We start from the raw sequence: 14,319 nt of genomic DNA, 5'->3' as shown, positions 1-14,319 counted from the left end.
TAATCGCCTAAGGGTCCATTTTTAGGGATCCCTTTTTCCTACTCGTCCGGGGCCCAAATTCTCAGGGACAACCCTGTGTTGTTGATCTCTCTCAGGGACAACCCAGTGTTGTTGATCTTTGTTGATCTCTCGTTCACAAATATTAATAAAAGAGTTGAACAATTGTTCAACATCTTGTGTTTGTGTGATGGATCAAGGACCCGATTTTCAACGTATTCAACCTTGAGATTCAGATATAAATCATCACTAAATTATAATTTTCACACAAACACACATCATTATGCATGGTGTAGTTTTAATGGATCTTAGATTAACATTCTTTCTGATTAACCAAAAAAAAGGTATAATTATATATTAATGTCATATAATCAAACCGAATTCGCCTCTATATCCCGGATATTGGCTTCCTTGATTTTCTTTCCCTTTGAGATTTACATGAACAATCCAATAAGAACTATAGATGTATCATCAATCATTTGTTGTTCTTGTAAACAATCTCATCATCATCCACATAATATGCTGGATTACACAAGCATCTGAATAATCTACCAATTCCCTGTCACATTCACCATATAAACAATCACGCGTATAACATTTAGCATATATATAATTATCGCGATTTCATGGTTTATAATCAAAGTATGCACTTTTATATTAAACTTTTCAAGAAATGCATGCATTAAAATGTTTGATCTTTATAAAACTCTTTTTTGTGTGACTTGAATAATTGTCAAAACAACAAACCTGTGTAATCAAAGGAGCGCGACAATTGAATGTTCTTGGTGCATCTTCGTCATCACTGCTATATGAGCTGCTTGTATCATCATGAATATCACTAGCAATTTTCTTCATTGATGTTCCAACACTTTGTGCTTGTTTTTCTCTCTACAACAACATACATCACCATCAAATCAAGTTACAAAAAGACATCATTTTATGAGGTTATTGAGAATTTTTATAAAAACAACTTATGCTTATACAGTTGTACACAAACACAGATAATCATGTAAATGAAATCAATTTACTTAACAAATAAAAACTTTTATATATATGCAATCACAAACTGTTTACTAGAAAATAACTTATTTCACCCTAGTATAAGTATGTAAGTGCATGCACTTTGTTCATCTAATCATTAAAAGTTGTTTTAATTGTCAGGATTATATAAAAACATAATAAGCAATATATCGTTAAAACGACGTAGACAACTCACCTGAAATATTTTTCCTAAAAGTTTTAGAGCCTCTGCCCGAGCTTTAAGTTCTTCCTTCTTGGCATAATTATCATGAAGCACCTACAAACATTTAAGGTTATATTCATCCGGATGTGATTTAAACAGAACCAGATACATATTTTGGTGGACTATAAAAAACTTTAATTGCTAGGTTATATTAATGAAAAGAGTTAGATAGTTGACTCCTTATACAATATTTCATGTTTATATCCTGATGGAATAGTGAATATGCTAGTTTATACCAAATTTAAACTCACCATTTGACAAACATGTAAAAGGGTAACTTCAATATCAACTACATTCAATTTCCATAATGAGTTCATGATTGTATCCTTGTTGGATTTTAGATTTGATTCAACATCGTGTGCGGGCCCACTTCCATCCATTTTAAACTGGCGACGTGCGTCTTCTTGAAGTTGCAGCAATTGAGAAGCTCCTGAAAGGTTAGCATGTTAATTTGAGAATTAACTTTGTCGCATTTCTATTTGACTCGATGTTGATTGCTTTTACTTAGAAGTGTTAATTTCTGACAAGACACGAGCCTAACATGAAATTCATGGGTTTGGGTTTAGTCTAAACTGACTCGCCGTTTTGGGTGAACACGCGAATACGTTTGGCTTCTGATTGACATGCCTGGTTCACGGGTTGACCCATTTAACCCGATTAACTTTTTGATTTTTTTTAAATGTGTTTGTATATCATAACTTAAAATGGTTGGGTATTAATGTCAGAATGTATGAGTTTAAAGAGATGACATTAAGTTTTATAACTTTAAAGTATTTGTTTTACATACATTTCTATCCGCTTTTAATTTTAGAGCATTAATATACAAAAATTAGAAAATTTAATTAATTCAAGTTAAACGGGTTGTGTTTGTGTCAACCTCTAATATTTGTGTCGTGTTCATGTGTCTGACACGATATTCAGGTTCGTCTCATATTCGGGTTCGTGTAAATTTTCATGTTCGTGTCGAGTTCGACCCGCTAACCCACGAGCACGACATATTTAACACCCCAAATTTTACTTTGATGATGAGTTATATGTTTTCAAAGTTAAAAAGTTATATTTTGTTTATATGAGACACAAATGTGACAAAAGTTGGTTATTGATTTAACTAGTTCCTTTTGTTTTTATTCCTTCGGGTCGATCACCTTTTGCTGCAGTAATTTGTGATTTCCAAAAATGCCCTTTGTTCCGAACCCACTCGGCCATAAATGGCACCCCAAGGTAAACTGCTTTCTTTCCAAGCTCTTGTGCAGCTTGTCTTTCATATATGTATCCAATAGTGTGCAAGATATTCGCTCCGAAAGCTGTCAAGATGATAGTTGAAAAGAGTTGTATAATCTTTGGGGTACATACCCTTAAAAAGTGTGATTTTTTTCCAGTTTAAAAGATATCGAAAAAACTAAAAAATAAGTTAAAAACAGAAACCGGTCACAAGGTCAAAAATCTATTGAAGATGTATTCAAAATACACAAATTAACATACTTAATTAAATTACTCAAAGAAACTAGATTTTAACTGTAGAAAATATTATTTTACAATCATAAATTTCAAAAAATGATGAAATAAATGTCCACGGGTCAACCTTTCCCGACCCAGCACATTTTGACCCGCACAAAAAATCCCCATTTTGACCCAAACCCGTGTTGTGTTGACCAGCCCGTTTTCAACATCTATTCTAAGTATGTCCCTTGAAAAAATCTATTTTACAATAGTACATATCCTAGTTGGAAATCATATCATACCCATATATATATATATATATATATATATATATATAGGATAATGCTAGATAAAAAACCCTAAAATTCTTAGAAAACTTTGGAAACCCAAATGGGAAGCCATTTTTACCCAACCTCCCGACATTTTTTTTTTTTTGAAAAAAATTACACATGTAATATACATGTTTTAGAGTGTTTTGGGCCAAAAAAAACAAAAAAGCGCCGAAGGGATTTTTTTAAAAAAAATAAACAAATTTCAGCTCCTAACACGTGTTAAGCAAAAAAAACAGAATTTCGCTGAAAATTGCTGAAACTTGTTTTTTTTTTTAAAAAATATCCCTTCGGCGCTTTTTTGATTTTTTTGGCCCAAAAGTCTTAAAAACATGTATATTACATGTGTTATTTTTTCAAAAAAAAAAATGTCGGGAGCTTGGGTTTTCTCGGGTTTTTTATATATATAGGGTTTTCTATCTAGCCCTACCCTATATATATATATATATATATATATATATATATATATATATATATATATATATATATATATATATATATATATATCAATTAGCATAGACATGTTACTCAAAATATTACTAATAAATATGATGACCAAAAATAATAGTAACGGGGGCATGGAGTACCTGCTTGTGTTAGTCGTTCTGCCTCTGACTCAGCACGGCGTAAAAACTCTTCTTTATCGCCTCGAACATATTGGTGAATAAAGTTTTTCAACGATCTAGCCAACTTTTCTTCTCTTTCCCTCTGAATAGTCTACATTATATGAAAATATACAAAAAATAAAATTAATGTTGGAAAAATAGGTGAAAATAGCATTTTTCACAAATATAGGAAAATAATTTTTTCCTATTTTGGACTAGAAATAAATATAATAAAATGAGCGGGTTTTATGTATTTATTTGTGGGTTTGTGTTCTATGTTGGAAGAGCTTCGCAACGAACTAAACCGCGTCCAAAACCGAGCTAAGATGAATGAGATATCGATGCTCAAAGTTGGGTGTTTGGAACATTCAATGTTGAAACTAAAGGGAAAGTAGCACCTTGTCCCACATAGGAGGAGAGATGGAACTTAAATGGGTATTTAAGGTGGAACTCTCCATCCTTATTGTTTCATGGAAGCACACTCTAGTGTCCTCGCGAAGGGTGCGGAGCACCCTAACTCGCACTCGCACTCGCACACGCTCGCGCGCGCGCGCGTGGCGTGGGCGATGAGGCGCAATGTGGCGCTTTGATGGCGCACTTTGCACTTCGCACGCTCGCATCGCCGAGAGCCGCCTTTGTATTTTTGACCGCGCGCGCGTGGTGAAGCACAAGGGTTGCAAGGACCAAGTGGTAGGTGATGCGGCGCATGACGTGGCAGTCATGCGCATGCGCGCGCGGGTACACGAGGCGCGCGGTTGGGCGCATGGTGCATGGGTTCTGCTGTGCCGTGCGCGGCGCACCAGAGTGAGCCAATACGGCGCGACTGTGTGGCGCGCATGTATAGACTCACAAGGTGACGTGGCGCACGCCGCACCGCCGCATGGACGGACTTGAGCTGCACCGCCGCACGCCGCATGGACGGACTTGAGCTGCACCGCCGCACGCCGCATGGACGGACTTGAGCCGCACCGCCGCACCGCGCACGACAGTGAGCCAAGAGGCCGCACGCCGCATGGCGCACCGCGCATGGGCGCGCGCGCGCGCAGAAGCTTCCAGCATTGAATGACAGGGCAGTTTCAGTCCAGCTTCGTAACTGACGAGTTAATAGGCTTTGACTGAGAATTAAATGACGTATTAAATTGCATTGAAGACGTTTAATGCAATTTAAACCTCTCATTTAATTCATTTTGACTGTTTCAACCTAGGAGCTGTATAAATACAGCTCCATACCCACTTCAGAAAGAAACCAGCAACAACAACAGCAATCAACTTTCTCTCTACAAAAATTAAGATCTTCTCCAGCATTCTTCAAGGTAGCCTTCGGGTTGTAGGCTTTCTCCGGCAGTACGCTGCTCCGGCTGTTGTACCCTGGGAAACAAAACGAGTACTCTTGGGAGACTCGGAATTTGTTTTAAGGGAAGCGTGTTGAACACGTGCCTCAGTCAAATTCTGCTTCTACACCTTTCTTGTATTTTGGATTTTTCAGTTGTAATAGTATTGTTTCTTTTTCTGCTTTCTTTGTATTGTAATCAGTAATAAAATTTGTTTATTTTATTTAATTTATGCGAACGGTTCCTACAATCTTAAAACAAATTTTTAAAACCGTTCGTGTAATCAAAACCTTTCTGTTTGTGATTCAAACCAGTTTTGATTTCACTCAGTTTGTGTTTTAAAAACAGATTTTTTTTAGTTTTCATCTTCAAAGGAGCGACTTTGGTTGAAAACTATTTTTGGTTACATTTAAACTTGTCCTAAATTTGCTAAAACTTTCTGATTTGGTCTTCAAAGTTGGACTTAGAAGCCAATCAGTAAGTTCTAAAATTTATAAAATTTCTGTTTTTTGGTCTTCAAAGTTGGACTTAGAAGCCAAAACAGTAAATTGTGGTAAAATTAAAATTTAGTAGTTTCCTTCTGGTTTGTGCGTAAATCAGAATTTTTTGACTAAAAATTTTAATTTTAATTTTTTCAGAATGTCGACCTCAAACAACAACAATACGAATGTTGTAGTTGGAACCCCTGCCAACACTGTGGGAGCGTCCACAGTGGCAAATCATGCTGAAAGACCTGAGAAGTTCTCGGGTCTACACTTCAAGCGGTGGCAACAGAAGATGTTCTTCTACTTGACCACCATGAACCTTGCGAGGTTCTTGACGGAAACCGCTCCCCAACCTGCGGAAGGGGAGACCGACGCTCAGGCTCTGAGCGCGGTAGATGCGTGGAAGCATTCGGATTTCATATGTCGAGGCTATGTACTCAACGGTCTCTCGGATGCTTTGTATAATGTGTACTATAATATCAAGACTTCCAAAGAATTATGGGAGTCCTTGGAGAAAAAGTACAAAACGGAGGATGCGGGAACAAAGAAATTTGTTGTCGCCCGTTTCTTGGACTTCAAAATGGTTGATAACAAGCCGGTTATGAATCAAGTCCAAGAGTTGCAAATTATACTAAATGACATCCATGCCGAGGGAATGATACTTAGCGAGACATTTCAAGTGGCAGCCATGATTGAGAAATTACCTCCTGCTTGGTTGGATTTTAAGAATTATCTTAAACACAAGCGGAAGGAAATGTCGGTGGAGGACCTTGTTCTTCGTCTTCGTATAGAAGAGGAGAATAGGATCGCCCTAAAAAACAGCCTTGTGCAGCCTAGTGCTAGCGCAAATCTGGTTGAGCATGGGCAATCCTCAAAGGGCGCGAAGAGCAAGGGGAAAAAGGACAAAGGAAAAGGGAAAGCAAAGGCTAGCAACCTTGGACCGAAGAAAGGGGTTGTGAAAAAGAAACCTCAAACGTTCCAAGGGACTTGTTACAACTGTGACGAGCCGGGGCATCGGGCTAACCAATGCAAGAAACCAAAGCGTGAGCGTGCGCACATGGTGGATGAAGACGGAATGCCTTTGGTGGCAATGATTTCCGACAAAAGCGCAATGATGGATGAGGTCAATACTGTGACCAACACTCCAAAAGGTTGGTGGGTTGATACGGGCGCGACCCGTCACGTTTGTGCAGACAAAAGTCTCTTTACCACCTTCAAGGCGCTTTCGGGAGAAGAGAAGCTGTATATGGGAAATGCAGCCACCGCTGACATCATGGGTGAAGGAACGGTGATCTTGAAGTGGACTTCGGGGAAGGAGCTCACTCTAAGCAACGTGTTGTATGTCCCAGACTTGCGAAAGAATCTAGTCTCGGGATGGTTGCTTAACAAGTTTGGATTTCGTTTAGTTTTTGAGAGCGATCAATTTGTACTAACTAAACGAGGAACGTATGTAGGCAAGGGTTATGCCCAAAATGGAATGTTCAAATTGAATGTAATGGCTGTCAAGAACATGAATAAAATTGCTACTACTTCTACTTATATGCTTGAGTTTTCTGAATCGAATAAATGGCATGGTAGATTAGGTCACGTAAATTTTAATTCAATACGCCGTTTAATCAATTTAAATTGTATACCAACATTCCATATTGATTCACACTATAAATGTGAAACATGCGTTGAATCCAAACTTACAAGAACATCATCAAAATCGGTTGAACGAATAACCGAACCCCTTGATTTAATTCACACTGATATTTGTGATTTAAAAGCGGTACCCACAACAGGTGGAAATAAGTACTTCATCACGTTTATTGACGATAGTACTAAATATTGCTATGTATATTTACTAAAAAGTAAAGATGAAGCAATAAGTAAATTTATCTTGTATAAAAATGAAGTTGAGAATCAACTTCAAAAGAAGATAAAAGCTTTGCGAAGCGATCGAGGAGGCGAATATGTTGCACCTTTTGCGGAGTTATGCGCAAAAAGTGGCATTGTACATGAGTGTACACCTCCTTACTCTCCACAATCAAATGGCGTGGCGGAACGAAAGAACCGCACATTGAAAGAAATGATGAACGCCATGTTGATAAGTTCTGGGGTGAGCCACGAACTGTGGGGGGAAGCCATTCTCTCGGCTAATTATCTTTTGAACAGGATACCACTCAAAAAGAGAGACGAAACTCCATATGAGTTATGGAAAAGGAAGAAACCTTCATACAAATACTTGAAAGTGTGGGGGTGCCTAGCAAAGGTGACTGTACCACCTCCTAAGGCTCTTAGGATAGGACCCAAAACTGTTGATTGCATATTTATTGGGTATGCACATCAAAGTAGTGCACATCGCTTTCTTGTACATGAGTCCAAGAATCCTGATGTACACGTAAATACTATTATGGAGGTGAATTCTAACGTTGTGTCTTACTTTGAAAATGTGTTTCCTTTGAGAAGACAAACACATGCAACGTCATCAACACCCAATTTTGAAGTAGGTGAAAGTTCATCTACACCAGTTGATGAGGTGGTTCATGATAAGACACATGAACAACCTGAGGTTGAAGAAACCGATCGTAGGCGAAGTAAAAGGCCAAGGGTTGAAAAATCCTTCGGTCCAGACTTCGTTAGCTATATGGTTGAGGGCGAGCCCAATACATATCGCGAAGCGGTTTCCTCTTCAGAAGGACCTCAATGGAAAGAAGCAATAAGAAATGAAATAGATTCTATATTGCAAAATCATACTTGGGAGTTAGTAGATCTTCCACCTGGTTGCAAACCACTTGGATATCGTTGGATATTCAAAAGGAAGATGAAAACTGATGGAAGTATTGATAAGTACAAGGCTAGGTTGGTGATTAAAGGATTTAGACAAAAGGAAGGTCTAGATTACTTTGATACCTACTCGCCTGTGACGCGCATAACCTCGATTAGATTGGTTCTTGCTATAGCGGCTTTAAGAAATTTGGAAGTTCACCAAATGGACGTTAAAACCGCATTTCTAAATGGCGATTTAGAAGAAGAAATTTACATGGAGCAACCTGAAGGTTTCTCCGCCCCAGGTCAAGAGGGTAAAGTATGTAAACTCGTCAAGTCTTTGTATGGCTTGAAGCAAGCACCAAAACAATGGCACCAAAAGTTTGATCATGTCATGATTGACAATGGTTTCAAAATAAATGAGTGCGACAAATGTGTTTATTTCAAAGACACAAATGAAGGTTATGTCATCTTATGCCTTTATGTAGACGATATGCTTATCATTGGGAGTAATGATAAAATTATCAAAGCTACTAAAAGCATGTTGAAAGCGAGATTTGACATGAAAGACATGGGGTTAGCGGATGTGATTCTTGGAGTAAAGATCATAAGAACCCAAGAAGGTCTTGTGTTAAGTCAATCTCACTATGTGGATAAAATTCTTGAAAAATTCAACTCGGGAGATACGAGTGTCGCTCGAACTCCAGTTGATACCTCCCAACATCTCAAGAAGAATAAAGGAGATGGAGTTGCTCAGTTAGAGTATTCAAGAATTATAGGCAGTCTAATGTATCTAATGACATGTACTAGACCCGACTTGGCTTACGCGGTGAGTAGGCTAAGTAGATACACCAGCAATCCGTGCGCGGATCATTGGAAGGCTATCACGAGGGTGCTTAGATACATACGATACACAAGAGACTATGGACTGCATTATACCCGACAACCAGCAGTGATCGAAGGATACACTGATGCAAACTGGATATCGGATAATAAAGATTCCAAATCAACAAGTGGTTACGTGTTTACACTTGGAGGAGCTGCTATTGCTTGGAAGTCTTCTAAGCAAACGGTCATAGCGAGATCCACAATGGAATCTGAATTTATCGCCTTGGATAAGTCAGGCGAGGAGGCGGAATGGCTACGTCAATTCGTGGAAGATATTCCAAGATGGCCAAAGCCTTTGCCAGCCATATGTGTACATTGTGATAGCCAATCAGCGATTGGTAGAGCTCAAAGCTTGATGTACAATGGCAGATCAAGGCATATGCGACGTAGACATAACACGATACGACAACTACTCTCAACGGGTGTTATCACAATTGATTATGTGAGATCAGCGGATAACATTGCGGACCCGTTTACAAAAGGCTTAAGCAGAGAGTTAGTAGAAACGTCGTCAAGAGGAATGGGACTAAAGCCCGTGGTTAATGGGAATATGAGGGAAACCTAACTTAGTTGACTGGAGATCCCAAGATCTAAGTTCAATAGGACAACTTAATCATATTACCAAAACGGAGTCACTGTGGGGGAGTACCCCAAACTAAATAAAAGGGAGTTACATATACTTCCTAGTCCATTCCAATCAGTGACATGAAGTGAGGTTAAGCATATTAAGGTTAATGATTTCGGGAAATCAAATAACCATGATGCTTTTAATGATTCATGGGAATCACCTATGTTAGAGAGAAGTGGGGTCGCTTCAAATGGATTTGTGGGGTGCGCAAATCCTAGAGCTCTCGCAGAACCAGGCCAGTGTTCCAGGACCATAATAGGACACGACAATGAGGAGTTGGCCAAACCAGGGAGAGTATTGTGTGAAGTGTATTGTCGTTTACACAAAGGGGGGTATGTTCAAGGACATCGCGTCTACACACCGCTAGTAAGCTAAGTGCGCTTCACAAAAGAAGGTTCAAAGGCTTCAACCTACCTATCTTGCAATACTCAACTGTCGAAGTTTATCTCTGAAAAGTGTAAGGAAAAGATCCATTTCCATACATGTGGGGGATTGTTGGAAATTTGATGAAAATAGCATTTTTCATGTGGGGGATTGTTGGAAAAATAGGTGAAAATAGCATTTTTCACAAATATAGGAAAATAATTTTTTCCTATTTTGGACTAGAAATAAATATAATAAAATGAGCGGGTTTTATGTATTTATTTGTGGGTTTGTGTTCTATGTTGGAAGAGCTTCGCAACGAACTAAACCGCGTCCAAAACCGAGCTAAGATGAATGAGATATCGATGCTCAAAGTTAGGTGTTTGGAACATTCAATGTTGAAACTAAAGGGAAAGTAGCACCTTGTCCCACATAGGAGGAGAGATGGAACTTAAATGGGTATTTAAGGTGGAACTCTCCATCCTTATTGTTTCATGGAAGCACACTCTAGTGTCCTCGCGAAGGGTGCGGAGCACCCTAACTCGCACTCGCACTCGCACTCGCACACGCTCGCGCGCGCGCGCGTGGCGTGGGCGATGAGGCGCAATGTGGCGCTTTGATGGCGCACTTTGCACTTCGCACGCTCGCATCGCCGAGAGCCGCCTTTGTATTTTTGACCGCGCGCGCGTGGTGAAGCACAAGGGTTGCAAGGACCAAGTGGTAGGTGATGCGGCGCATGACGTGGCAGTCATGCGCATGCGCGCGCGGGTACACGAGGCGCGCGGTTGGGCGCATGGTGCATGGGTTCTGCTGTGCCGTGCGCGGCGCACCAGAGTGAGCCAATACGGCGCGACTGTGTGGCGCGCATGTATAGACTCACAAGGTGACGTGGCGCACGCCGCACCGCCGCATGGACGGACTTGAGCTGCACCGCCGCACGCCGCATGGACGGACTTGAGCTGCACCGCCGCACGCCGCATGGACGGACTTGAGCCGCACCGCCGCACCGCGCACGGCAGTGAGCCAAGAGGCCGCACCGCCGCATGGCGCACCGCGCATGGGCGCGCGCGCGCGCAGAAGCTTCCAGCATTGAATGACAGGGCAGTTTCAGTCCAGCTTCGTAACTGACGAGTTAATAGGCTTTGACTGAGAATTAAATGACGTATTAAATTGCATTGAAGACGTTTAATGCAATTTAAACCTCTCATTTAATTCATTTTGACTGTTTCAACCTAGGAGCTGTATAAATACAGCTCCATACCCACTTCAGAAAGAAACCAGCAACAACAACAGCAATCAACTTTCTCTCTACAAAAATTAAGATCTTCTCCAGCATTCTTCAAGGTAGCCTTCGGGTTGTAGGCTTTCTCCGGCAGTACGCTGCTCCGGCTGTTGTACCCTGGGAAACAAAACGAGTACTCTTGGGAGACTCGGAATTTGTTTTAAGGGAAGCGTGTTGAACACGTGCCTCAGTCAAATTCTGCTTCTACACCTTTCTTGTATTTTGGATTTTTCAGTTGTAATAGTATTGTTTCTTTTTCTGCTTTCTTTGTATTGTAATCAGTAATAAAATTTGTTTATTTTATTTAATTTATGCGAACGGTTCCTACAATTAACCACTACTTAATTCTGAAATCTTTCCTAAATACATAAAATAAAATACTTGCCTTCAACTTTTCATGCAGTATTTCTGGAGTGTCATTTTCGCCAACTAATTCTGCAGAAGCCATTGTTGCTACAGCTAGGTGTCCTATGTAGTCTTCAAATAGCTCACTTCCGAAAAGAACAGCGAAAACAGCAGTCGAATCAAGCATGGTGTCCCTGTTAAGTGATGATGTATGTAAGAATATTTATATATGTTACACATAAATATGTATAAGGAAGACTTTTAATGCAATAATGTTACTAATCACTTATTCATATGATATGCAACTGATAGAATGAGAGACATGTAAGTTTTGAGGCCCAAGACCAACCCGATGAGGGTCAACCTTCAAGCTCCATATTTAGGAGCTACAATCAGTGGCGGATCCAGGGGGCTCGGTTTGAAAAAAAAAATAGTTTAAACCTTGTATGATTTGGAAAAAATAGTGAGAATTAGTGAAATCTAGCAAAAGGAACCCCATGAAAAAAATTCTTGGATCCGCCACTCGCTACAATAACAATTTCCCGCAAAATGTATTTTTTTAATTTTTTTTATCAATATTTAGTTTTAATTGTGGATTGTTGCTAATCCGTTGTAGGAGTCAGGTCTTGGAATCATGTGGATTGAGTCTAGCCCTTCTCGAGCCTAAGATAGGCCAGAAACACGATGATAGCCCATTAAAAGACCACCCTCTTATGTTCAAATCAATATTTATTCATAACAACCTATGTCTGTCTATAATATATATAAATATGTATATAAATAAAGAGGGAGCATAGTAGAGAGTGAAGGTTGCTCATGAGAGGTTGATTTTGAGGAGTCATATATACGGTGGCGGATTTAGGATTTTTTTTTTCAAAGGATTCCTTTTACTAGATTTTCACTAATTTTTTCTAAGTCATACAAGGTTTACACTAAATTTTTCCTTTTTTTTCCGAACCGACCTGGATCCGCCACTGCATATGAGGGGAAACCTCAAGAGAGGGGAGGAAAAGACCCCTTGGAAGGGAGGATTACCTTCCTTTTATAAAACAAGGATATGTCCCGGATTAGGCCCAAACCCAAACGTTGGGACTGATCCAGGCATACGTCGTCATAAATCATGTGAAATTGTTGATGTCCATCAACCACATGCTATTTAGGTGGGAATTTCGGTATTTTAGACATAAATTTTGATTTTTATCCAAAACCTACTAGAATTAGCAGGAAAATCATCACGAAATGTGTTGTTTTACTTCGACATGTGTATCGTTTTTTGCTAGAGCGTATCTAATTAATGCATTTCTAATAATATATAAATAAATATGTATATATCATTAGGTAACTAGGATTGTTTTTTAAATTGTCAAATATCCTGTTGTATATGTATCTATAGTTTTCAACATGCTTTTTTTATATCCCACAAATTTGTATATGTATAAATGAAGTTAAAAATAAAGATGAAAATTCTTACTTTGATATTGAGCCCTTTCCATTCCTATCATATGCATCTCTTTTCACATGATCACTTAAAACCTGATAAGCTTCACCAAGTACCTGCTTATAAACAAGATTAATTTCTTGAATTTTCCAACAAAAAATTGTATAATGACAAATCTAAATATCCTATAAATTTATATTAAAAATACACAAAATCTTATTTGTTTTCTTTGTTTGACAGGAAATTAGCTCTTAGCATGATACTTATTTCATAAACTCAACACACAAATCATATTTACTAAATCGTAGAAAACCTTCGAGGAGCATGAATATCACCCACTTGCCTGAAATCTCTCGGCAGCTTGAGGATCGTTCGGATTTTTATCAGGATGAACTTGGCGTGCCTGTTTCACAAACAACTTAGATCAATTTCGACTCGTTAACTAAAAATGGGCCAAATCAATCAAACAGAAACATGGACCAAAAAAAAAATTGTCCCCATAAACAACATAGATAAATTATAACAACCACGTAATATGCATCTTAACGAAACTGCAAAACAATAAAAAAAAATAAAAAAAAAAATAGGTATAAACATTTCATCTTAACCGAAACAAACGGACCTTCAGATAGTAAGCTTTCCGAATATCATCATCGGATACAAGTGGGCTAACACCAAGAATATCATAATACTCAGTTTCTTTCACCATGACAATAATATTCTTCTTCAGTGATCACCCGAAAACCGGATCCCTGAATTTCAGAGTACAAATGTGTGGGAAAATTGATAAAGAAAGAGAAAGAGGAAGATCATGATGAGTGAGTGAGCTTTCCAGTTATGATCAGTGAATAAAGAAAGATTATAAAGTTAAAGAATGGATTTTTTATGCAGTTTTTGGAAGCTTTTTCGCGGCAAAAAAACAGTATTTTAACGGTTGGGAAGTGGGGTTAATGATTCCCCTATTGCTTGTGAGTTTTTTAACTACTTTTTGAAGAATGGGTATGGCTTGCTTTTGTGTTGCTTAGTTGTGTACCTGTGTTTATTGAATATTGTTTAAATGTTTAGCTTTTTAATTTAGGGTATTCTAAAACTTGGGTTTTTTGAAAAGTTAAATTTGGTTATTTAAAACAATATTTCCCCTCTATAATTTCACAAAAAAGTTTTGTGAGTTAAAACTACCATTCAATTTTGTAT

The 14,319-nt window shown here is 38.7% G+C and overlaps 1 protein-coding gene across 1 annotated transcript; it reads right to left on the bottom strand.

Moving 5' to 3' along the window:
• Window positions 1–228: 228 nt before the first annotated feature.
• LOC110873515 (chaperone protein dnaJ 10) lies at window positions 229–13,918 on the bottom strand. Its single transcript, XM_022122453.2, has 10 exons — window positions 13,748–13,918; window positions 13,469–13,528; window positions 13,159–13,241; window positions 11,728–11,881; window positions 3,597–3,726; window positions 2,386–2,544; window positions 1,492–1,670; window positions 1,214–1,294; window positions 745–885; window positions 229–556 (listed from the first exon to the last, which is right to left on the bottom strand). Exons 1-10 carry the CDS (start codon window positions 13,832–13,834, stop codon window positions 473–475), a joined length of 1,158 nt encoding a protein of 385 aa, XP_021978145.1. The 5' UTR covers window positions 13,835–13,918; the 3' UTR covers window positions 229–472.
• Between the last annotated feature and the right edge of the window lie 401 nt (window positions 13,919–14,319).

This window comes from Helianthus annuus, chromosome 8, assembly GCF_002127325.2.
Source record: "Helianthus annuus cultivar XRQ/B chromosome 8, HanXRQr2.0-SUNRISE, whole genome shotgun sequence".
In the NCBI taxonomy this organism is placed as follows: domain Eukaryota; kingdom Viridiplantae; phylum Streptophyta; class Magnoliopsida; order Asterales; family Asteraceae; genus Helianthus; species Helianthus annuus.
The sequence above is the reverse complement of the archived record's forward strand: the minus strand, read 5'-3'. Positions and strand labels throughout refer to the sequence as shown.